Source organism: Nycticebus coucang, chromosome 12 (genome assembly GCF_027406575.1).
Source record: "Nycticebus coucang isolate mNycCou1 chromosome 12, mNycCou1.pri, whole genome shotgun sequence".
Classification (NCBI taxonomy): Eukaryota; Metazoa; Chordata; class Mammalia; order Primates; family Lorisidae; genus Nycticebus; species Nycticebus coucang.
In genome coordinates this window covers 59,372,172-59,398,110 of record NC_069791.1, presented here as the reverse complement: position 1 = coordinate 59,398,110, position 25,939 = coordinate 59,372,172, and the positions used below count along the sequence as shown (strand labels likewise).

General features: G+C 46.9%; 1 protein-coding gene and 1 pseudogene across 10 annotated transcripts in view; one reads left to right on the top strand and one right to left on the bottom strand.

The window, feature by feature from the left end:
• LOC128561968 (YEATS domain-containing protein 4-like) overlaps positions 1 to 12,720 on the top strand; it is a 29,091-nt pseudogene extending 16,371 nt beyond the window's left edge.
• A 2,288-nt stretch (positions 12,721 to 15,008) lies between these two features.
• Positions 15,009 to 25,939, bottom strand: part of ERC1 (ELKS/RAB6-interacting/CAST family member 1) — a 663,469-nt gene continuing 652,538 nt past the window's right edge. For all 10 annotated transcript variants that reach the window (XM_053557122.1, XM_053557121.1, XM_053557120.1 and 7 more), the window contains one exon: positions 15,009 to 20,214. In XM_053557122.1, coding sequence (XP_053413097.1) covers positions 20,077 to 20,214 — 138 coding nt within the window. In that variant the 3' untranslated portion in view covers positions 15,009 to 20,076. The remainder of the gene's footprint in view (positions 20,215 to 25,939) is intronic.

The window sequence follows — 25,939 nt, the reverse complement described above, 5'->3', positions numbered from 1 at the left end:
TGGACACTGTTAGTGGGAATGTGAAATGGTGCAACTGTTTCAGAAAATAGTCTGGAGGTTCCTCAAAAAAATATGAAAGACGTACCTATGCGCTCGTGTTTCTTCAGTACTAGTCGTCATAGCCAAGATAGGGCAGCAATCTAAGTGCCTGTCGATGGAGGAACAGAAAAAGAAAATGTGGTATGTTTACACAATGGAGTGCTCTACAGCCGTCAGAGAAGGCAGTTCTATCATTGACAACAACAGGGATGGAACTGGGGGACATTATGCTGAGTGAGATAAGCCAGGCACGGAAAGAAGATACTGGATCATCTCACATGTGCAATCTAAAAAAGTCTATCTCATAGAAACAGTGGAAAAGTGGTTACCAAAGGCTGGGGGGTGTGATGGGGAGGGATGGGGAAAGGGAAGATTAGAGGGATGGAAGTTTCATTTGGACTGGAGGAGTAAGTTTTACTGATGGAACGCACCGCGTGGTGACCGTAGTTAATAATAATGTATTGTATACTTTAAATTGATAAAAGAATAGATTTTTAATATTCTCACCACACAAAAAAGATGAGTTAGTGAGGCGATAAAAATGTTAATTATATTGATTGACTCTTTCTATAATTTATAAATAGATCAAAACATCACTTTGCATCCCATACATATATATAATTTTTGTCAAGTTACAATCAATAATATATTTTTTAAAAAAAGAACATAAGTCCCGAGCACAGAGTAGACAGTACAAGCATGTAGAGTAAATTTATTATAAACTTATTACATATGGCTTTATACTGAACCTAAATGTATATTTATAAGTTAGTGTTACCTTTCTAGCTGGATGGTAAATTCCTGAGCTTACAGTGTTTTATATTCTCAAAAGCCCTAAGTCGTGTTTGTTTACTGATTTTAATTTTAACCACCATTAATAGTGAGAGCTCCTTCTTATACCTACAAGTGGACATCAACCTCCACACTGGTCAGTTGCCTGGATGACCTTGCTTCAGACACAGTCCCTGCTGGTGGGCTTGGGATCTTCTCCATGGTCTCCATCTTCTCTTGTGAAGAAGTTTGAGTTGCAAAGTCTCTTAGCAAGAATCTGTCCATCCGCCCCCCTCCTCATTATTTCCTTTAGCAATTACAGCCTTCCTTGAGGGGCTGACTTGGCTCCTTTGGTTTCAAGCCCACATCTGGAATGAACTCAGACAAGGGCACTCACAGCCCTGGTCGTCCATCCCTGGGGATGAGCAAATTAGGCAGGAGTTCCAGCAAGTGTCACTGAAGAATTAGTCAGTGGCTGTGCGTGGGCCTGACCTCATGGCGTTTCATAAGTAACTTGGGCTGAGGCTTGAGGGACATACACCAGAGGCAGGAAGGTGTTTGGGAAACTCAGATACTGTTGGGACGAGTAGGAAAATCTGCCTTTCCAGTCCACTCCCCAGGTTTTCTGAACCAGCATCTGGGGGCTCTTGCAACCCTCTGAGACAGTCACTGCTGAGAGCATCTGCTTAAGGGGTGACTTTCAGAGGTGTCAGACTGGAGTTCTAATGTCCAACCTCACTCTCCAGAAAACTCTGTGGGGTCCGCAGAAACAGGCTCTCGGGAAGGATTCAGCCGCACCTGTCTTGGCGCTGAGTTCTCTGCCATCCCTGCTGCTGTCTGGTGTGGCAAAATGAGATCCAGGACAAGAACTCTAGAGACTCAAGTGCCTTTGGAGAGCAAGGGAGATAGAGGAAAGGAGTGGGGCTTAACAGAATGGCCAGACATCTGTTTCTGCTTTCATTGTTTGGTCCAGAGTAAGAGAAGGAATAGGTGAATTCTCTGGAATGGTGCTGCCAAAGGTCCTTCTCCCTCCTCTCCACAGCAGGGTAGCCACACACAGCTCTCAGTTACCAAAAACACCCCATTCCTGTGACCCCATAACAGCACCCTATTCCTCTACCCCAATATAGCAGCACCTCATTCCTGTACCCCAATATGCAGCATGCTAGTACAAACTGTGCACGCCAAGCTTGGTAAATTCCCAGGAATCTGGCTGCCATGCAGAATTGCAACAAGAGGAAAATTATGGTCTCCTCAGATACTTCTCTAAGCCAGAGGTTGGCAAACTCTGCCCTCCACACTGAAACCACCTGCAAACTAAAACGACTTATATTTTGAAGTGGCTGGAAAAAAAGTTTTAAAGAGTAATATTCCATGACATGAGGAAATCATATGAATTTCAAATGTCAGCGCCCACAGATAGCTGTATTGGAATACACACACTCCTTTACATACTCCTGTGGCTATTTAGCGCTCTAGTGGCACAGCTGAGTAGCTGCATCAGAGAACATAAGGGTTGCAAAGCCAAAAATCAAGACTAGCCACATCATTTGAGGTACCATATGAAAATATGGGGCCATTTGTTTTAAAAATTATTAAGAATGACATGATGACAGTGGCCAAGCATTAAACCAAGTGTGGGTCGCTAAATCAGGAGGCCGGTGTGACTGCCTGTGAAGCCAGCCTGACTGAAATATTTATTTACTACCTGCTCTTTACAGAAAAGGTTTGATAACCTATGGTGCAGGGGCTCAAACACCAATGGAAATTCTTTTTTCTTTTCTTTTTACTATTAATGTTCATCTAAAATAAAAATGTAGGAGTAATTATTAAAGTGTTTCCGCTGGATACCTTGAAAAAATATTATTACATACTAGGAACCAATATGGGTTCACTAAAAACAAATCATTCCAAATTAGGAAAATTCTCATTTTCCTTTTTGACAGAATGGGTGGAAGCCTGTGTCAGGCTGAGCGGGTACGAGCCATGGACACGCACATCAATCCTTCAATTCAGGCCTTCACCCTACATTGTCAGGAAAATGTGTGACATTTTCTTCATGCGTGAAGTTAAATATAGTGTAAATATTTTTAAGTCTTCTTATTTCTCAGCTACCATTAATGGCTCATTCGAAGGTACTTCATATGCCTTATATTTGGGTTGAGAGGTTATTTTTAAAAATTATTTTCAAGTTACTTGGGCTTTTTCTCAAGCCCTTTTCAGAAGCTGTGGATGAAGTTGAGTACATATCAGCATTTTTGTCGGATACGTTCATTGAAATGGGTACACACCAAGGCAGCAGATATAGTTCCTGGAATCCACATGGGAACCAAGTGACTCCCCATCTTTATTCACAAAGGCTCATGTCTACACTTAGTAGTTGCTGGCAATTTCAGAATCCTGGTGACGTCAGGATATGGAAGTGGCCCACAGTCTTTTGCTGTCTCCCGCTAGATGACATCAACTTATTAAACGAAATGTGAAATGCAGCTTCCGTAGGAGACCCCAGTAAGAAATCCATTTCTAGGGCGGCGCCTGTGGCTCAAGGAGTAGGGCGCCGGTCCCATATGCTGGAGGTGGCGGGTTCTAACCCAGCCCCGGCCAAAAAAAAAAAAAAAAGAAATCCATTTCTAGGTGAAGCAAATGGTTTTGACCTTCACTCTTATTTCTGGTAGAACAGATTTATGCCTGTCAAGGTAGAAACAGTGTCCAGGCTTTGCCTAATGTCTGGTTGACTAGCTTGTGGCTCAGTCTCAGGAGGACTGCTCTTCACTTCCTGGGATGGAGGTTCCCAGAGCTGGCTGTGGAGAGAGCACACTCATGGCGTCCAGGTGGCCCAGCTCAGAGGTCTCATTGCTAACTGGAGGGAGCCCTGGGTGGAGAAGCAGGGTCTGGGTGCTGCCACTGGGTGGCCAGGGGACCTTGAACACAGTGCTTAATGTTTCAAAGCCTCCTTATGTTTCCAGTGAAGAGAATGGACAAAATTTCTAATCACCTCATAATCACCTATGAGTCTATGAGGAAGAATTGTCTAACCTAAAAATTTGCTCAAAAACAGAACTGTCTACCTGAGTGAGCTAAAGGGATGTGAGCTGCTGAAGTGGGTTCTTTCAGTCGGAGGGGAGTTAGGTGACCCCACTGCCCTCTTACGTAACAGAAAGCAGCCTTTCCTTATTTCTGAGATAAAGAGAATTCCTCAGGGAGTTTTGGCTTTAAACCAAACACATTTAATAAAAAGTCACTTACTCAACCTCCTGTGCCCTATTTTCAATTGGCAGGCCAGGGACGCTGGTCAGTCCAGGGGAGATGCCTTGGTACTAGTTGTTTTGTTTTTTGAGACAGAGTCTCAAGCTGTCACCCTGGGTAGAGTGCTGTGGAACCTCCAACTCTCGGGCTCAAGCAATTCTCCTGCCTCAGCCTCCCAAGTAGCTGGGACTACAGGCGCCCGTCACAACACCCAGCTATTTTTTGGTTATAGTTGTCATTGTTGCTTGGCAGGCACTGGCTATATTTGAACCCGCCAGCTCTGGTGTATGTGGCTGGTGCCTTAGCTGCTTGAGCTACATATGCAGAGCCAACTAGTTGGTTTTTAAATTAATTTTATTAATGTTTTTACTGTGGTAAAATATACATAACATATTTATCTTTTTAACCACTCTGCAGTGGCATTAAATACACTTGCAGCATTGGGTGAGTATTACCACTATCTCCACCCAAACTTTGTCATCATCCCCAACAAACTCTACCCACTAAAAAACTCACCCTTCCTCCTTTCCCCACTTTCTGTCTCTAGCTATCTTTACAATTTTTAAGTAATGGTTTTATTGTGATAAAACTTATACAACATAAAAGTTCTCATTTTCACCATTATAAGTGTACAGTTAAGTGGCATTGAACATATTCACATTGCTGTGGACTCTCCTACCCTCCAGCTCCAGAACTTTCCATCTTCCCAAGCTGAAACACTGTCCCCATTAAATGCTAACTCCTCATCCCTAGCAGCCAGGGGTTATATGAGGTACCCAGCATAGGCAGAAAGACCTTCTGTCTCTGTGAATTTGCCTATTCAAGGGACCTCACATGAGTGGAATCAAGCAATATTTGTCCTTTGGTGTCTGGCCTATCGCACGTACCATAATGTCTTCCAGGCTCCTGTACGCTGTAGCAGGTGTTACATTTTCAATCCTTTTCCAAGGACTGAATATACACCATTGCATGTACACACGGCATTTTGTTTATCCATTCATCTGCCAGTGGACACTAGGGTTTCTTCCACCTCTGGCTATTGTGAACATGGGTGTGCAAATGCCTCTTTGAGTCCTTGCTTTCAATTCTTTTGGGTTATGTACTCAGCAGTGGGGTCATTCTATACTTGATCTTCTTTTCAGGAACCATCATACCCATTTGGGGGGTGTTCTTTGAAAGACACCACAAGCTATGTCCAGAGAAGCCAAGGCAGACTCATGGAAGGCAAGAAAGGAAGACCCAGGCTGGTGGACAGAGAGGCCTGTGTGCAGTCTGCCCGGCCCTGTGGGTCGCACAACTGCCTGTAATTGACATTGTGCACTGAACTTCCCATCCCTTCACATTCGTTTATAGACAGCGTTTAGAATGCTCCAGCCACGCTCCTAAGCATAGAATGCACTGATGATAAAGCCCTGTGGGCCATGCTCTCATCCAGCTTCTGTATGAAACAAGGGAGAGTGGAAGAGCTTGCTCAGTATCCAACTGGCGGAAGCATTTAATAGTGCTTTCCTTCCCCTTTAACTTGGTAGCTAGGAGGGCATGTTGGTTGATCAAGGATACTCTCTGTCCTTATAGAAATGACCTCTTGGAAATAACTGCCTTGTAATTCTCATCTGTAAAACTCAAAGAGAGCCACTGTGGAAAAAAAAAAGATCCCAGGGGTGCTTAGTGTGAGGCCAGGAGTGGCCGGAGTGGAGGGAGGGTGCTTAGCTTAGAAGGGGATGTAATCTTGAGCAAAGCCAGGGGCTGCTGGGCCGCCCGCTGTCCACACTAGGTGGTGGGAGGTGGTCAAGTGGGGAGCGGGGGGGCGGATAGCCCAGGTTTGCTTGGCTGACTAAATTTACAAGGTCAACAGTGACTGACGCAAACCTGGAAACAAACACATATCAGCAAACCTCAACGGTCACCTCAACACAAAGCTGGTGAGAGACACAGAACGTAAATAATGGGGTTTGGGTCAGGAAACTCCTCCGCCAACACAGTCCAGCTGCAAACAGCTGGGATTTTGTGTCTTGGAGACTCAGGAAAAATTCCTCCTGACCTTGAAACTGGCCCTCGTCAGCACCTGAGTTGGGAGAACTCTGGCCCAGAGGCCAGTGCAATTTCCACCCCTGCGGTTTCCGGAGCCTGGTCCCTGCATATGGAGGAAGACAAAAAAAACGTTTTTGTGGTGGGACCTTTTTAAGCAAAGGAAAAAATGGGAGAGAAAGAAAACAAGGTTTGGGGTTGAAGACACATCCCCATGGAGCCTGACTAGCAATTAGTGGGCAGGGCAAGACACAGGAAAAAGGGGCTGCAGGTGGGAGGATACACGTGAAGGGGGTAGCGGCCGGGGGTGCGGTGGGGGCGCAGGTAGGAGGGAGAAGGGGAGGGGTGCGGGTGGGTCGGGCGCAGACGGAGGGCAGGTCTAGGCTTCCTAGGTCAAGGAGCGTCCCTTTCCTTACTGCTGCCTCTGGAAGGGGCTTACACTTCTCCCAGCTGTCAAATGCACAAGTGCTGGCAGCCACTACAGCCTCTGTGAGCTGCCTCTTCTCTCTTTCTCTCAGGAGGAGTTAGAGAAACTCCAGGAGGAAGTAAGCACATTGAATAGAAACCCCAGTCAAGAGTATTTAAATGGCTGATTCAGGGACACCCATGAGGACGCATATATGGGCAATGATTCCGAAGGCATTAGGTGAAGTCTCACAGGGCCTGCCCCACACCTCTGTCTCCCAGGATTCTGGGGAAAGGCACCCGTGCTCTCAGGACATTGTCCTGAGGAGAGGTAGGAGAATTCCGTGGCCATCAAACAGAGCTGATGATTTTTAACACCTTCTAATAACACCAGTACTTTTGCTAAGACAGTAAAGACCCGTGGGTCTCCTGGAGCCTGTCAGCTACTGATGTCTAAGTGGCCAGGAAAGCACAGTGCACAGCTGTGTCCACTCCCTGAGGATCCTCCTTCCTCCTGGTCACCATGTTGTCTTCAGGTCCTCACTGGCTCCTTCAGATCGGAGGGAGAAGGGGTGCCAGCTCTGTGGCCGCAGTGCTCACGCCATGTGCGGGACAGGGTGGCTCCTGTCCCAGCAAGCTTGCGTCAGAGCAGGGATGAGACATTTGCAAGTCCAGTGACATAAAATCATGAGACCCTTGTGGAGCAGAAATGTCCTCATGTATTCCAAGCATGCAGGATGGAAAACCAAGGTCGAGAGGTGGGCCAGGTGTTCAGGGAAGTGCCGGAGTCAGACCAGGCCACCGTGGGGAGATGATGGAGATTCTGGGCTCCATCTGAGAAAGAGTGCTTCTCTTTGCACTGTGGAGGGTTTTTGGCTGCTCCTCTGAGCTCGGTCCTGCCCTGCATCACAGCCCCCTCCAGCCCCCTTCTGGACTCTCATAGCAGGGCTCAGTGGTGGTGGGGGGTTGGGCCTACCTTCCTGCTGGTCCTGCAGACAGCTCAGAAGGCAGTTTGGGCCTGTCCTGATCCACTTAAGCTGACCCTCCCTACCTTGCTGTGAGTCCTTCAGGCATGAAAGAGGCTCCATCTGGTAAGAAAATAGTTTGAGGAAAAGCAGAAAAATGAATAGTCTTGAGGCCCTGCTTGGGCTCCTGTGCCGCCGTGCTTGGCTGCCAGGTGGGTGGCTGTGTGGAGCACATGGCCGCTTGGCCTGTCTCTGCGGGACGCCTTGGTGCGCGCCCTCCCTCCTGTCTTCTTCCCCTCGATTCCTGTTGGATTAGCTCAGTGTAGCATTACCCCAAAGACTCGATCCAAGTTGGCAAGAGTCACACATTGGGCTGTTTGGCTTTTAATAAACTTTATGATTTAAATCTTGTGCTCTTAACACCTTCTTTGCAAGCCTCAGAGGGAAACAAAAATGTTGAAGTTGTTTACTCATTTCCTTCATAACATGGAGACCCTCACACGTGGCTAGAGCCCATGTGTATGAATGTAGAGTCAGGTTGCATGGCTACACGCACACGCACACGCACACAGAATCTTTAGAAAGTCTGGCTGCATTTCAGTGCCTGGCAAGTTTCCAAGACTTCAAATGAATCTTTCAGCATAAAGATTTTCCTCTGCAGAACAAATACCTGCATTCGATTCTGAGATTTTGCTCCCTCACCAAAGGCAGTGGTCAGACTCCCTAGAAGTGAGGAAGGAGCCTTTTCAGACTTCTTGTGTGCCCGTGAGAGGAAATAAAAGTTCAGAGCCCACTGGACAACCTGTGTGGAGATTTCAGTGCAGGTCCTGAGAGAAGACTGAGGTCAGACTCCTGAGCAGGACCCCAAGGGGCAAATCCCAGCTGCTTCCCTTCCGGCTGCTTGCACAGAAGGGGACGCAGCCAGGCCCAGCACGGGAGGGGCTGGGCTCCAGCAGCCCCTGATGCCCCATGGCCTGGCCTCGCAATCAGGAATTAGGTGGACACTGCCACAGATGGGATTCCCCTCGATACCAGGTACCCTCAGTGCAGTCTTGTTTTGATCTGTTGGGCCCACAGGGGAAGCTCTGGTCATACAAGATGTCCATGCTAATATTTCAGCGGCTGACACATGTCCAGAGACATGGGCTGAAACTGCACCAGCTGTGGAAAGAGTCCCCTGGAGCACCAGGCTAGTGGGAAGCCCACATGTGTGCAAACCAGGGCTGATTCTTGCTGAGCTCGGGCTTGTGCATGAATGTGCTTGGCTGGGTGTACAGGGGACACGATCCCTGCCCTAGGGGAGCTTATGATGGGGGGGGGCACAGGAGGAGGGAAGCAGGCCAGGTGTTTAGGGAAGAGGAAATGGAGATCAAAGTGCAGTGTCACTCTGGAGGTTGAATGGGGACATTTTGAATGCTTTTACAACTTTCAGTCTGAGTGGGAGAGTTTAGGGATCGTTTGCATGCTGCAGCCCGAACTCCAGGCTGTGACGTCCTGGCCAAAGAATCCAGTGTTGGGCTCCAGTCTCCCTCGGTCTCTTTTGTCATAGTGACTAATAGGCAGGGCAGACAAAGGTCTCATTCAAGAGACTGTCCCTGCAGGAGGATGAGGTGGACCCAGATGATGAGGCAGGTGGATTGGCATCTGGGCGTCTTTTTCTCCTGAAGCAGAAACGATATGACCATTGGCCCTTGACTCCCCTGGGGTAGGCCACTGAAGCCAACGCCCTGGAGCCCCCTCCAGGGAGGGCAGCCTGAGGTGTCTGCCGGTGCACTTGGAGTTCTGTGAGGCATGGGAACAGCTGGAGCAGGGGTAGTGTGGAGGTGCCCTCATGTCCTTGAGATACTTCCCATGTCAGACCTGGGTGGTCCCATCTGCAGATTCTGTATAAAGAATTTCGACCACAGAAATGGGCCTTGAAATAGGGTCTGCTCAGAGTAGCATGATCTCTTATAAAGGTGATGGTCCATTTTCAAGATTCCAGGCTTTAGGCAAAACGACATGACTCACAGACTATAGGATGATCCCACCCTTCCTAGGGTGGGTGCCACCCAGCAAGAGTTTCCAAAGCAAGAGCTTGCTCACCCAAGCTGATGTGATCAACAGACAGCTGGTGAGCACCCCCTGCACCCAGGATTGATGCTTTCCTGTGCATTTATTTACTCTCATTTACACCTGTGAAGTGGGCAGCATTTCTCCATTTAAAAAATGAGAAAACTAAAGGTCAAAGAAGTTGAGGAAATTCTCCAAGGCTACGTACCTAAGAAGCAGCAGAGCCAAGGCAGGAACCCAGGCCTTCTCATCCTTCAGCTACCTGCAAACTTCAGGAGGGAAAAATGTGGACCCCTGCAGTCACCCATTCACCCTGGAGCCTGCCCCACTGTCCAAGGCCACTGCCTCAAGGCCTAGCCCTGGCTGCTGTGGGGAAGTGGGGGTGGGGGCACCAGCACATTAGAGTCCTGGTTCCTGGGCTGTGCTCCCAGCACACAGGCTCATGCACAGTGAGGAATCTACGGACAGTGACCCAATACCTGGGACACACAACACAAAAGTCCAAGTTAAGACTATAGATTCTCACCAAAGCTTCAATTTTGACAACCCTTAGAATAAAGGTCATAAAAATTCAAACCCAAGATGAAGTGATTGGGAGCTATCTTTTGCATGTGAATTCTATCAGATGCCAGAGAAACACTTTTGGTGTAGAAATTTTACAGACATTTGATGGACACAGCCAACATTTGCACAATTCCAACTCTCCCTCTAAGGAGTGTGGCTTGAGTTCTTCACCCTCATAAAGCAAAGCCAAGACCAAGAGCTGGCGAGGCTGAGACTGAGGGGCCAGAAGGAGCCTGGTCTGAGTGCTAATTCCAGAAGGGAAGGAGGAATTGTCAGCTTGCTGGAAACAGAGGGAAAAGAGAGTGTTTCACAGCTGGGACCAGCACAAGGCTGTGGGTGTTCCAGTTCACCCTGTCTGCCTTTGCTTACTGTGTACTTCTGCCCCAGAAACTACAGTAAAGGGATGGGCTCTGGACAGGAGGGCTGGCATGGCATTACCAAGCCTACAAACCTCATTCCTTTCCACTATAAGCCCACAGAAGGGGAAAGCATTCAAAGCACTTTATCAATGGATTTCCGGAAATAAATGGTGCCCAGAGCCTAACAAAGCCTCAAATCCTGACTCACCCACCCTGCCAGGATCAAGCAAGACATACCCTTTCCCTCCTTCCTCTGAAACCCCCCACCCACCATGTGGGCCCATGCAGCCTCCTCTCACACTGCATGTGTGGCCCCCATGTCCTCTGTCCCTGCTCCTGAGCCAGGCAGCGTGCACCCCACTCGTCTACACCAGCCACCTGCACTCCCATGCACCCAGGTGTGCTTTCTTACCTCCCAGGTTTGCTCATGCTGTCTTCTCTGCCTCCCTTCACCTTGAACTCCTGTGCTATGACACCTGTCTTTTGAGGTCCAAGATGAAGATCTCTGAGGGGCACCACTGCCTGCTCTCATGCTCCTGCCCCAGCTCACTGTGGTCAGCATCCCACACCAGACTGGACGCTTCTTGAGAAGTGGCCACAGCAGTGGACCAAGGAGCACACGCTCTGGGGAGAGTTGGGTGTGAATCCAGCCTCACCCCCTTCTGACACCTGACCTTGGGAAAGTCGTTTATCCACTCTGTCCCTCATCTTTAAAATGGGACAACAGTACCTGCCCTGTAGGATCGCTATGAAGATGAAATGAGGTGCGAAGAGCTCAGAACTGAACCCAGCAGGTGGCCAGTGTGCCACTGGCTACTATTTGGAGCCTTGGTGGTGAGAACATGGCAAGTACAAACTGAGAACTGAGGGCCGGGGCCACCTGTGAACGCAGGTTGCTTGGATCCAAGGGGAAGAGGCCAGGTGTGGTGACTGGGCAAGGTGGAGGATGTGAATGTTTAACTTACTCAGGAAACAATATGCAAGAATGGTCTGAGGACCCCAAGCCCCAACCCAGCAGCACAGTGCAGGGCTCCTTGCCGCAGCCTGGCATCTGATTCCCCCTCGCCCTCCCCAACACACACAACTGTGTTATTTTCAGGCAAATCACAGACACGAAAGCAAATTTATGCTTTACACTCTGAAAGGAGCTTTCAAAAAGAGAAAATACAAGGCTGTATTATCTTCATCATGACTTGTGGCTGTGGCACATAGGAAGACGGCCTGGTCCACAGAGGGGAAGATGAGGCTGAGAGGCCACAAGCGCCCACAGGCTGCCAGGCCAGGCTCTTCCCAGGACACCCGGGAAAGCTCATGGGTCTCTCACCTCAGGACCCTCCCAACTCTTAGTCACTTTTGAGGCAGCTTGAGATATTCCACCTAAAAAAATCAAACAATTGTGGCCTTTTACCAATTCAGAGAAAAGCCATGTTAATGGATAGAACTCTGAGTAGAGCTTTCCTCACACACTTTCCTTTGGTCATCTTCACCAGTCCTGCCCAATGTGTGTGTGGCTCAATGGCTCCCCGGTGACCTGCTGTCCACGTGGCCAGAAACCCTCCTTGGCCTGGGCCCTCTGGGGGCAGCGGGGACTCTGAGGGGGGCAGCAACCCCAGTCCTGGTTCTTCTACGATGGGGGCAGCTTCTTCCGTGGGACAGTACGTTCAAGAGAATGGCCGAATTTGGGCCTGAAACCAATAATTTATGGAAACGATGCTCAATATTTTGGAAAGAAAAGAGAAGAAAGGCACACCCATCAGCGGCAGTATGTGTAAAACCACACAGAAATGAGGGTATGTCAGCATGTGTGAAGAAAATCCAGTCTAAATTTCATGAAAGCTATGGCAACTCTTTAAGAGGTGTTACTAAACCTTCATCTGAAATTACTGAAATGGGATAGAGTGAATTCCAAATAATCATCGAAGTATTTTTCATTGACCCTAATGAAAGACCTGTAACCCTGTATCATTTACTAAAGCTGTTTCAGTCAGACATCAGTGCAACACTGGGAGAAAGACAGTGGTTTCAGAGTTCTATGATGAAATGGTATTTCAAGATTTAGCAGCAATGATGAGACAATTATTAACAACATCTCATCCGCTAATATTAGAGAGCCTGAAATAGAATTTGCAGAACTTGAAGTGAAAAGCAGAGAAAAACTAGAAGCTGCCAAGATAAAAACAAACTTTGAAATTGCACAGCTTAAGGAGAGATTAAAAGTAATTTGTGGAACTGTAAATTATTTAAAAAATGAAATCAGGAAACTTGAAGATGATCAGACAAAAGACATATAAACAATTCTGAAGAGAACTTAGTAGTAAGCCAGACTAAAAATGAGGCGGGTGGTCTGACAGGAGGGAGGTCCTGTGGCTCAGTGGGTAAGGCGCCGGCCCCATATACTGAGGGTGGCAGGTTCAAACTCAGCCTCGGCCAAACTGCAACAAAAAAAACAGCTGGGTGTTGTGGCAGGTGCCTGTAGTCCCAGCTACTTGGGAGGCTGAGGCAAGAGAATTGCCTAAGCTCAAGAGCTGGAGGTTGCTGTGAGCTATGATGCCACAGCACTCTACCGAGGGTGACAAAGTGAGACTCTGTTTCTAAAAAATAAAGAAAGAAAATAAGGTTGACTTTAATGGAGAAATGGGCTTAATGCAAATATTACAATGTTTCTTGAAGGACCGTAAAGTTATTCATAGTGGATTTCTCAGCTATAGGGTCAAAGTATTTGTACTGTGCAAGCAATCTTTTTTTTTTGCAGCTTTTGGCTGGGGCTGGGTTTGAACCCACCACCTCCGGTATATGGGGCTGGTGCCCTACTCCTTTGAGCCGCAGACACTGCCCCCAGCAATCTTTTTTTTGAGACAATGTCTTACTCTGTCAGCCCGGGTAGAGTACCATGATGTCATAGCTCATAGCAACCTCAAACTCTTGGGCTCAAGAGATCTTGGACGGTGTCTGTGGCACGGTGGGTAGGGTAGGTTTTTTTCTCTTAAAAAGAAAGAAAAAAAAAAAAGAGATCTTGCCTCAGCCTTCAGAGTAGCTGGGACTAGGCACTTGCCACAAGGTCTGGCTAGTTTTTTCTATTTTTAGTAGAGACGGGGTCTTGCTCTTGCTCAGGCTGGTCTTGAACTCGTGAGCTCAAGCAATCCACCAGCTTCGGCCTCCCTTAGTGCTAGGATTACAGATGTGCTGCACTTGGCCTGTTCAAGCAGTCTTTAATGGAGCATATATGTGTGGCAGAAAAGATGCTGTATATACACTTTGCCAATCCATTTAGGAAAATTCTGATGTTAAGCACAATTTTTAAAAATTACCTTCTGACAGGCATCAAAATTTTAGTATAAAGTGTAACTTGTACAAATTTTGTGCTTCTCTCCTAATTAGGATTAGTGATAAAATTAACCTGTATTTTAATTTCTTCAAGTTCTTACATATCCCCCTTCTACTTCTTTTGTGTATGGTGTACCCATTTATTACTTTAAATGTAGTTTATGGATCCTGAAAAAAAAATTTCTCTTACATACTTTCCTTAGACCCATAGTCTCTGTGTCCACTTGTCTGCAACTGGATGTTGGCAGACCACAGAGTGAACAAATGAATAGTAAGAAGGGAGAACCCTGGAAACACTGTACCCTGACAGCTTTCTGCGGATGCATCTGCCTGTGGTTTGTGATTTTTATATTGTATGATACACATCCTGCTAGTTAAATTGTTTCTGCTTCATGTGACGAAGTTACCAGTGACCTCACCTCTTTGGTCCTGTCCATCGGTCCCGTCCCCCAGGTGCCCCTCTGCCTGGTAGAAGCCTTCAGCAGTTGTTCTAGCTGGAGATGGGGCCTGGGCAGCTCCTGGGCACTTGGAGCCTAACCAGGAAGGACGACGTGGGACTCTTCTGCCCTTGCTGATTCCCAAGGGCCAATGCCCAGCCAGCGACAGAATCTACATGGAGGGGAGGGAACGCAGGATGCAGAGTTTCTGATTCCTTTCTGGGTAGACACAGAAACGAAGTTGAGCAAGAAAGTCCCCAAAATAGTTTCTTATTGAACATAAGGCCCAAGACCAATACCAAAGTTGGAAATGACCGTCACTTTCAAACACGGTGTTGCACCTCTCTTTGCTCTTGGTGTTCACACGACCTAGTTGGCTTGTACGGCCTGCACACCCCGGTTAATGCATCAGACTTCACCTGAGGGAGCCTAGCCCTGAGTTCTGCACAAAATCCTTTGCAGCATGATGCCTCAGTGGGTGGTCCTTACACTATGGTCTGGAAGATGACGCAACCTGAAAGGGAGAACTTGGCTCTGCCTTAGGAGGAAAAAGGAAGCTGGGAGCTGACTGTGAAAGGCACTGGGGAGCTGCACATCCAGAGATCAGGGGAGGACTCTCTGAGCTCACCCTGCCAGCCTGGAATGAGGCACTGGGCCCTGCCAGGGCTGAGTGTGCTACAGATTCCTCTACCCACCCCACCCACCCCGGCAGCCCTGGCTTTTGGGTCACTTCCTGTTGGTGCTGACATCGTGGGGACCACTGGCCTTGTCCTGCCTGGAGGATCCACTGGGTGAGACATAAAGGACACAGCACATCATTTTTAAATAACTTTATAATTTCCCGATGGATTTAGTTTGTGAATAAAAAAGAAAAAATGAACAAAGTGTTTACAATAATTATCAAGGCCAAGTTGAATGTAACACAATTTCTTTGTAATGTTATTATCCTGTCAGTAACACGACTCCAGCAGGAACACACACATACAGTTGAAGGCAGCAGGTGCATCTGCATCAGGGACATCACCGTTTGGGCTGCTATTATTACCAAAAGGAACTCAAGCTGCAGGGAGGCAGGACCTTGCACTGACTCCTCAGCTCCCCCACTAAGAGCGCGGCATTTCTCTTATGAAACACAGGGGAACAAACCCCAGGCCCTTGGACACTTTGATGTGGGTGGCAGGTTCCCAAGCTGGTCCTACAATGGGGTGGGCAGGCTGGACAGCTGGCGTGGTGCCCTGGCCAGGCCAAGCCGCATGGAGGGTGAATGCAATACTGGTGCAGTGTGGAAAGGGGGGCTGGACTCAAAAGGCTCACTCCGGCCCAGGGGTGGATTTTCTGGCTTCAGCAGGGTTCAAGTTCCTTCCTGACTGTGGTATCTCTAGGACTGAGAGACAGGACCTAAAAAGCTGAAAGGGAAAGAATGAAAGGACTGAAGCCAGAAGGAGTAGAGAAGGGAAGGCGAGTCATTTCACCTGGATTGCAGGCTCCAGGCTGGCCAGCGCTGGGCCCATACTGGACAGGCTGCTGGATGATATAGCACCAAGTGGGCAGGAGGGAGGTCCTGTGGCCTGCCAGGTGTGGGCTTCAGGGTCAAGCCCAGGTTACCACGCAGTATTAGGCACACTGAGCTGGGACTGATGTGGGGGTTAGGGTGGTTCTAGGGTCATAAACCGTGAGACTGCTACCTAAAGGGCCTGAGGATAGATGGAACATCTGGCACAACTGGGAGTCTCTGAGCCCCCGATCTGCATTCCTTTCACTCAGCAGTGGTCTCTCCCCAGGCAGTTGCCCATCTGGAGTGTGGTCACTGTGTTTCCCAAGCCACCCGCCCAGCTGCCACCTCCACCAGCTTGGGAGGAGGGGAGGAGTGTGGCTGCCCCATAGCTTGAATTCCTTTATTAACATGATATTGGTTTGCATTTTTAAAACACAACTCTTTAATTTTTCAGTTCTACAACTACTTTTTAATATTTTAATAATTTCAAAAATGGACACAATGTAACTGCCCCAGTTCTCTGAATAACACAGACAACATCAACAAGCAGAGAAACAAAAGAGGTGGATGGGACGAAAACCCATTCCCCCAAATCAATCTCTAAACCACTTCTCCCCCAAAGAGTTAGTGGAGAAATACCTACGACAAGGTCACAGCACTCACCAAACACAATGAAAAAAATCAGGAAACACCTGGTTACAGTTTTGACACTAAAAAGTTTGGGAACAGTTTTTCCTTAAAAAGAGTCAGTAAGGACAGCCATTTTGTTCAGAAGAATTTCCACGTAATGTTTTTCTTGCCTATATATTCCCTTAGTTCACATGGGGGAAACTCCAGGTTCTCTTTAAAACATTTCTTTGAATGGTTCAAGTCTGTGCCTGAGAAGCCTGGGGGTTGGCAGTGATGGGAAGGTTGGCCTTGCAGGCTCCGCGGGTGGCAGGTACTTTGTAGTCTGCTCTCCTGTCCATGGCTCTGGACTCCTGCACGTGGACATGAGGTTGGGGGCAGATGTGTCTCTTGTATTGCTGACACAGGGTCCACTGGCACGTAGGAAATGCCATAGAAGGGTTGCACTATTCATGATGTAGTCCTTGGTTTGTTCTTCCCACAAAGACCTCCTCCCCACGCCCCAAAGAGTGGCCAGTAGATGGGCCTCTGCTTCAGTAAGGTGGTCAGGTGGGGCAGGCTGGCTCCGGGATGAGCAAGACTCTCTATCAGCAAATCCCAATGCCAAATGCCAGGGTAGTCAGAAAGTTATATTTTGAGGGGATATACTCTGGTTTCCTTCACAGCCCTGACCATTGACCGGGGAGGGATGACTTCAGCAGCTGACTAGGACTCTGTGATGACTCCCCCTTCCTCTTCTCTCCCTCACTCTGGGGAGTGGGTGAGCCCAGGAGCTCCTCATCCGAAGACAAACAGGCTTAAATTGACCAAAAATGGCATTTTACGTTGCCATTATCAACATTAATGGTGGTTCCTTGGGCCCAGTCTGCTTTACTAGTATTTCTAAAGCCCATATGTAAGAAAGAGAGAGACAGACTTAGATCTTGATTGTAAGGTGCAAGGACAAAGGTGGAGCTGAGATGAATTTGGGGATTTCCATTCATATTTCTCAACATGTTAAAGCCCATTTAAAATCCTTCCATTTCAAATGGTAACCAAGTACTTGAAAATTTCAATTCTGATACTTCATCAGTAACTCAACTGAGTCCCTGGGATAAGAAACGTGCACTTCTTTAGTCATGGGCCTCAGGCTGGATTACACCCACTCTTCTTTCCCTCCTTATGACCTTAATTTAGGGTGTTCCTTTAGGTACTAAAGGAGTAACTACATTTGCCAATGGAATGGATGAGTTTGAGGAAGATTACAGGCATCCTGCAGTGAGTTTTCAACATTCCCTACCTTGAATAGCAGCTTAGTTACCACGAATACCAGGAAAGGATCATGTAATGACAAGTCCTACTGTGATCTAGATTAAATAAGATACTCTAAAAGATGCTAGAAACTGCATTGACTCTGCTCCTGCAACACAAATGCAGAACAGATTTAACATTAACCTTTAGCCAAATAGCCCCTGAATCATTTGAGATGCCAGATCAGAGCCCAAGAAGGATCGAGGAGCTTCTCTGCTGAGACAGAGATGTCTGTCCCAGGAACTTCTCTTCTCAGAAGCACTTGTCATAGGGTTTGTAAGTTTTTCTGGAGAGGAGGAGATGGAGAAGGGTGAAATGAGAGAAGGAAGGAGAATGCAGTGATAGTCACACATTCAGTGGTGAGGGCACAGGGGCACACTGTGTCTGCTGACCAGGGCCAGGTGGGTGGGGTCTGGAAGACCTACGGCATCTTCCCCACGTACAGCAGATGCCGGCCAGGGCCAGGCCACTCCTTCAGCATGACCTCCCCTGCTCTTGCTGCTCTGCTACAGCCCTGTGAAGGCTGTTGTCATACTTTGGTTCTTTACACTATGGTGGATAATACTCCAGCTCTCAAGTACTAGGAACTTTCTATCCGATTTATGGGTAGTGCAATAAATACATAGAATTGAGGTAATTAACCACAAATGACCACCACTTACTGCTAGCCCCTGACCCCCCTCTGGCCAGCCAGGCTGTAAGGACACGTCTCACTGAGAGGTTTATAGGCTGAGCACATCAGATCTCTCACACGAGAGAAGCTGCTTTACAGCAGGGGAGTGGAGACCTGACTGTATAGATTGATGGGATCATCCAAAGCTGGGGAGGGGAAGACCTTGCACTGATAGAGCTATTGACTTGACGGGCAGTATTACATTCTCTGAGTAACTGGGGGAGGAGAAACTGCAAGACAAAAACATTTAGCCCAGCAGCTCTCCTCAGAAGATGTGTCTGGTGGTCCACTGGTGGCAGAGTTGGTCAAAGGGCTAGATGTAGGTTAGGTGGTCTGGTTCTTGGAACCTGATTATTCACCATGGCTGTTGTCCATGCTTGGGAAAAATGCCCTTCAAAGTGACAGTACTTTCAATTGGCTTTGCAGCTTTGGGGTCAAAGTTCTGATTTGTAAAGTGGAGCTGGCTGAGTCCCCCAGGCACATGTAGATATGTAGGAAATGGCTTGCCACAAGTGGAAATTCATAGCCCCTTAAGGGTAACACAGCATACAGCAAAAATCCTGAACCACCAAGTGGTGCCCCATAAGCAAAGAGGCGACTCAGCCCCTGACACCTATCACTTCCATTATAATGAGAGATGAGAAATGCTGACTTATGACTTTTCTAGAAAAAAGATACCTTCTATAAAGATGCGGGAGGGGAAGGATACGCTTTTCACTCCTTTGACTGAACCATGCATGGCTCTTTCACACCAGAAAAAAAGACTTCTTCAAGAATCGGTGCCTAACACAGTGACTTGTACAGAGTAGGCATTTCATAAATATTCTCTGGATGAAAGTGTGGAGAAAAGCTTATGTGTGGGATAAGAAACCTTCATTTGTACCAGAAGGTTGCAGGCATGCACAAGGCTGAAGTTCTGAGAGGGTAAGCCAAGAAAACAGCTGAAAGGGCACAAATGGACCTTCAACTTCAGCAACTGCTGGGCTATAGGGGCTCGGGCCAGAGTGCAGGGAAGCAGGCGGCGTCCTGGAGGAAACCATTAACGGCTAACTACAGCAAGAGAGACTAGGAGTAACTCTTCACACCATCTTCTTGATAACCAGATGAAAGACAGAGTGAGGAATGATGGGACAGACAGGGCTGGGTGCAGACTCACTGTGGGGGATGAGAGGTCTCAAAGCCTTGTTCACAGGTCCCCATGAAAACATCACATGAGGAAAGAAAGCAGAAGAGACAGTGAGAAGAGTCGGTTTTCTTTGTCCCTGTTTTCTCTTTTTCCCATTCTCATTCTAATACCCTTTCGAGACTTTTTAAAACCCTTTTAGAAGAAAGCACCTATTGTGATATTGGAACACTCAGCTCTCTGGCTCATGTGAAGCATTCTCTCAACTTGTTGAATTCCAAGGAGGCTCTGGGTTTTGTTCTCATGCCAAAGGACAGGAGGAGAGGGGGCTCTCTGCCCATGCCCCCTGTAGGGCAGAGCCACCAGTTTCCACAGTTCCCACTGTTAATGACTGGATGGCAGTTCTTCAGAGAGACTCAGCCATTTACCCACCCTGGACATCCAGAAAATCACTGTAGAGACCACATCCAAAACAGAAAGGCAGAGGAAGATGACAGAAGATTAGAAATGCCGCTGGAATCACAATTCTTTAAGTGAGCAAGATGGGATGTTGTTTGTAGTGTTTGGTGCCAAGAAGGTTCTGGTTATTCCTTGTAGTGTTTGGTGCCAAGAAGGATCTGCTGACTCCTTTTAGTTGTCCTTTCTTGGCTCCTGGCTGACCTTCCCCACGAAGCAGGGTCAGGAAGACTCTTCTAATGCATTGACCACTTGCTCTAGGATGTCAGGACAATGATCTGCAATCTGCTGAAGAATGGCATTGGCAAACTCCTGTAGTTCTGCATTGTCCCGTTCAACGTTTTCTAACTCATTCTGAAGCTGAAAAGGAAAGGAGAGATGGATTTCAGGTAAAATGAAGCAATCCTGTTAAAGCGCTGAGTTAAGAATTATTGTTCAGGGCTGGGCATGGTGGCTCACGCCTGTCATCCTAGCACTCTGGGAGGCCCAGGCAGATGGATCACAGGAATTTGACACCAGCCAAGATCAAGAGTGAGACCTTGTCTCTAAAAATAGCTGGGCATTGTGGCGGGCACCTGTAGTCCCAGCTACTTGGGAGGTTGAGGCAAGAGGATTGTTTGAGCCCAGGAGTTTGAGACTGCTGTGAGCTATGACACTATGGCACTCTACCAAGGGTGACCAACAGAGACTCTGCCTCAAAAAACAAAAACAAAAACAAAGAACAAAAAACAAACAAAAAAAAAAAAAAAGGAAAAATAAAATACCAGTGATGGCTTGGAAAACATAATAAATAAGACAAGAAACAGACAAATAACAAATATCACTATGTTATAAAGTAGTATTAAAACCAAAACACCTAACAGAAAAAAAAGAAGAAGAACAAAAACTCACAAAAGAAATACAAATGGCTAATAAGTACATAAAAGATACTCAACTTTATTAATAATTCAAAAAATACAAATTAAACAAAATAGGTTGTTTCCCCAATTATACTGGGAAAAGTTTCAAAGACTTGTCAATCAGTGTGGTAAGGGGCTGAGGAAGTGGGCGCTCACAAACAACTACTGGTGAAAATGTAGGTTGTGAACAATTTGGTCTCATCAATCAAATGTAATTACATATATCCTTCCATCATGTTTACTAAGGCAATTTGTAAGAGCAAAAATTTATTAATGACTTCTGTGTCCAACAAGAGGCTGAGAGAGCTATATGTAATATTTGGACCTAAAAAGATTTAAACATACACACATACATTCTCTCTCTCTGACACACACATACATAAACACACAAACATATGTATGAATGTATGGAAAGAGAAACACAATTCTATTAAGAGGGTTAATTAATGTGAGTAGACGGGAGTTTCAATTTTACCCCTCCACACTTCTATAGTATTTAACAGCACAAGCATCAGTTTTGCAGTAATACAAATGTGATGCAAATATCATCCAAAGCTGCATATATTTTTAAAGGCATAATTCTGAAATTCTAAAACCTTAAGAAGGGACAAATAGAAGTATATAAAATATCCACTCACAAGTATTAACTGATTGGCCAATAAAAAGGAATGGAACTCTGACACATGCTACATTATGTGAAGTACATAAAACAGTTCGCTGAGTGAGGAGCCTGTCACTAAAGACCACTTATTATATGATTCTATTCTTATGAAATCCTGGACTAGGCAAACCCAGAAAGTAGATGAGTAGTTGCCTGGGGCTGGGGTGGGACAGGGTAACTGGCAGTGACTGTTAATGGGCAGGAGCTTCTTTTTGGGATGATAAATACGTTGGAAAATTGATTATGGTGATGGCTGTACAACTCTGAGAACATACTAAATCTACACTTTAGATGGGTAAATTGTACCGTATGTGAACTGTATCTCCATACAACAGTAAAAAAACACACTCTATGTAAAACACTGGCAGTATATGCCCACACAGAAGTAGAGTTAAACACTATTGCCTTCAGTCTGGGCAGAAAAGAAGGGGGGGCAGATTTCTTGAAGAGTGTGGCAGTTGACAACAGATGACGACGGAAGAATGGTCATTTTATATGGAAAACTGCGAAGAGCTAGGGCCCGGGGTAGGAAGTGCACTTGGCTATCACCTTGGCTCAGGAACACAGGAGTTACCAGATCTGGACAGAAGCAAGCCCAGCCCTGTGAGAGTGACCAAAGGCCCCTGGGCTGGCCAGGAGCATGGGCACTAGTCCTCAGAGGACCCCCATTCCATTACAGCATTTCAGGGAAGCCACACCTAAGGTACTGGATTCCGTTTCAGACACCTCATTACCAGAAAAATGGTATAAACAGGAATAAGTTCAAAGAAAAATGGCAGGCATGACTGAGAAGCTGAAAGACTCTTTTTATGAGGCAGGATTAGAAGAACAAAATATGTAGACGCGAACTAAGTAAAAACTGAGGGCAGGGAATGCGGTTATTACCTACAAATGTCAGGAGGGTATAAACAAAAGGGGGAAGAGTGATTTAGTACAGGAGGGGACAAAGTATAACTATAAGCAATGGAATAAGATTAAGGGGAAAGCAGAGGGGGACTGAAAGGTATGCTTTCCCCAAGATCCAGTGAGTGGTGAGCAGAGGGGGACTGAAAGGTATGCTTCGCCAAGATCCAGTGAGTGGTGAGCAGAGGGGGACTGAAAGGTATGCTTTCCCCAAGATCCAGCGAGTGGTGAGCAGAGGGGGACTGAAAGGTATGCTTCCCCAAGATCCAGTGAGTGGTGAGCAGAGGGGGACTGAAAGGTATGCTTTCCCAAGATCCAGTGAGTGGTGAGCAGAGGGGGACTGAAAGGTATGCTTCCCCAAGATCCAGTGAATGGTGAGCAGAGGGGGACTGAAAGGTATGCTTTCCCAAGATCCAGTGAGTGGTGAGCAGAGGGGGACTGAAAGGTATGCTTCCCCAAGATCCAGTGAGTGGTGAGCAGAGGGGGACTGAAAGGTATGCTTCCCCAAGATCCAGTGAGTGGTGAGCAGAGGGGGACTGAAAGGTATGCTTCCCCAAGATCCAGTGAGTGGTGAGCAGAGGGGGACTGAAAGGTATGCTTCCCCAAGATCCAGTGAGTGGTGAGCAGAGGGGGACTGAAAGGTATGCCTTCCCCAAGATCCAGTGAGTGGTGAGCAGAGGGGGACTGAAAGGTATGCTTTCCCAAGATCCAGTGAGTGGTGAGCAGAGGGGGACTGAAAGGTATGCCTTCCCCAAGATCCAGTGAGTGGTGAGCAGAGGGGGAGTGAAAGGTATGCTTCCCCAAGATCCAGTGAGTGGTGAGCAGAGGGGGACTGAAAGGTATGCCTTCCCCAAGATCCAGTGAGTGGTGAGCAGAGGGGGACTGAAAGGTATGCCTTCCCCAAGATCCAGTGAGTGGTGAGCAGAGGGGGACTGAAAGGTATGCCTTCCCCAAGATCCAGTGAGTGGTGAGCAGAGGGGGACTGAAAGGTATGCTTCCCCAAGATCCAGTGAGTGGTGAGCAGAGGGGGACTGAAAGGTATGCTTTCCCAAGATCCAGTGAGTGGTGAGCAGAGGGGGACTGAAAGGTATGCTTCCCCAAGATCCAGTGAGTGGTGAGCAGAGGGGGACTGAAAGGTATGCTTCCCCAAGATCCAGTGAATGGTGAGCAGAGGGGGACTGAAAGGTATGCTTTCCCAAGATCCAGTGAGTGGTGAGCAGAGGGGGACTGAAAGGTATGCTTCCCCAAGATCCAGTGAGTGGTGAGCAGAGGGGGACTGAAAGGTATGCTTTCCCCAAGATCCAGTGAGTGGTGAGCAGAGGGGGACTGAAAGGTATGCTTCCCCAAGATCCAGTGAGTGGTGAGCAGAGGGGGACTGAAAGGTATGCTTCCCCAAGATCCAGTGAGTGGTGAGCAGAGGGGGACTGAAAGGTATGCTTCCCCAAGATCCAGTGAGTGGTGAGCAGAGGGGGACTGAAAGGTATGCTTTCCCCAAGATCCAGTGAGTGGTGAGCAGAGGGGGACTGAAAGGTATGCTTTCCCCAAGATCCAGTGAGTGGTGAGCAGAGGGGGACTGAAAGGTATGCTTTCCCCAAGATCCAGTGAGTGGTGAGCAGAGGGGGACTGAAAGGTATGCTTCCCCAAGATCCAGTGAGTGGTGAGCAGAGGGGGACTGAAAGGTATGCTTTCCCCAAGATCCAGTGAGTGGTGAGCAGAGGGGGACTGAAAGGTATGCTTCCCCAAGATCCAGTGAGTGGTGAGCAGAGGGGGACTGAAAGGTATGCTTCCCCAAGATCCAGTGAGTGGTGAGCAGAGGGGGACTGAAAGGTATGCTTCCCCAAGATCCAGTGAGTGGTGAGCAGAGGGGGACTGAAAGGTATGCTTCCCCAAGATCCAGTGAGTGGTGAGCAGAGGGGGACTGAAAGGTATGCCTTCCCCAAGATCCAGTGAGTGGTGAGCAGAGGGGGACTGAAAGGTATGCTTTCCCCAAGATCCAGTGAGTGGTGAGCAGAGGGGGACTGAAAGGTATGCTTCCCCAAGATCCAGTGAGTGGTGAGCAGAGGGGGACTGAAAGGTATGCTTCTCCAAGATCCAGTGAGTGGCGTGCGTCGGAAAAGGTGTTTTAAAATAGAAGGGATCAGAGAAGGAAAAAGTTTAGAGAAGGATGTGCTCCTTCATCAGCTGGAGTTGCTTTCCATCTGGTAGGTCCTTTTTCTGTTTTCCAGGGATTATGCATGGTTCAAACTGTATCTGAAAGCAGCCGTTCACATGGGCATGGCTGAGCAGGGAGGGATTTCACTGGCACTTGATCCATTACATGCTAACATTTCTTGGCTTGAAAAAAATCTCAAAGATCAATCTTTCTAGTGAAACTGGAATTACTTTTAAAACACGGATTTCTATTTTGCTGACTTTGATTCCAAAGCTTTAGTCATTTTGAAGTCAAAGGAGTACAGGAATGTGTTGTTAAAACGTTTAGATCACTTAGAGGCAATGGGAAGTGACCACACTAAAAACTTAGATGTTTTACACAGCAAGGGTGTGAAGACAAGTCTTGAAATGCATTAGTACCTTATTATTTAAAAATAAAGTAGTCTCCCCTTATCTGCAGTTTTACTCTCTATGAATTCGGTCACCTACAGTCAACCATAGTCCTTAAAATATTAAATGGAAAATTCCTGAAATAAACAATTTGTAAGTATTAAATTGCATGCCATTCTGAGTACTCGGAATGAGAACTATTATCATTGTTCAATTTTATTATTATATTTTAGTTATTGCTAATTTCTTATTAAGCCCCATTTATGAATTAAACTTTCCCATAGGTATGCATGTATAGGAAAAAAGTTAGTAAATACAGGGTTTGGGATCATCTGTGGTTGGGTCTTGAAACATATCCCCCACAATAAGGAGGGACTGCTTATATCTGCAACGTATCTATCACATGTGAAAAAAGGAAGTTTTTGTATGGTTCTGGAACACTACGGATTCTATAGGTCAGTTGGGAAAGGTGTATTCTAGCTTCTGCAGCTTAACTTAGCAGATCTCACTCAAGGTGTTCTAGTTTTCTCCTACCCGCTGCCCACGGCCTGCACCCCTGCCGCATCCCCTTCCACTTACTTCCACCTAGGGAAAGGCCCGTTTAGGCTTAAAACCAGAAATGAATTTCCCCCAAGGGGTACTACATATAAACAGGTAATATTTGTGATTTAATAACATATCCTAGTTATAATGAATTCATTTCTTCTTTTTCCCTCTTCCCTATTCTTAGTCACACACCAGTGGGGGAGGGGTCAGGGACCAACCCCACTGATGTTTTTTTGTGTGTATTTGTTTCTGTGGGACAACCAGACAGACAAAAACAAAAATCAGTGGGGTGATGGTTATGTTAATCAGTTTGATTTAAGCATTCCACACTGTAGATCAAATCATCACATTGTGCCCCATAAATATATACAGATTTCATTTAATAAAAATTAAATTAAAAAATGATAGAAAGAACATAAAAAAATAAAGTTGAATATATGTATACTTTGTGATTGAACAATTGAACTTTGGTATATGTAAATTCCCCAGAAGACAAGACAAGATTATTTCAGCACTATTTGTTTTTTTTTTTTTT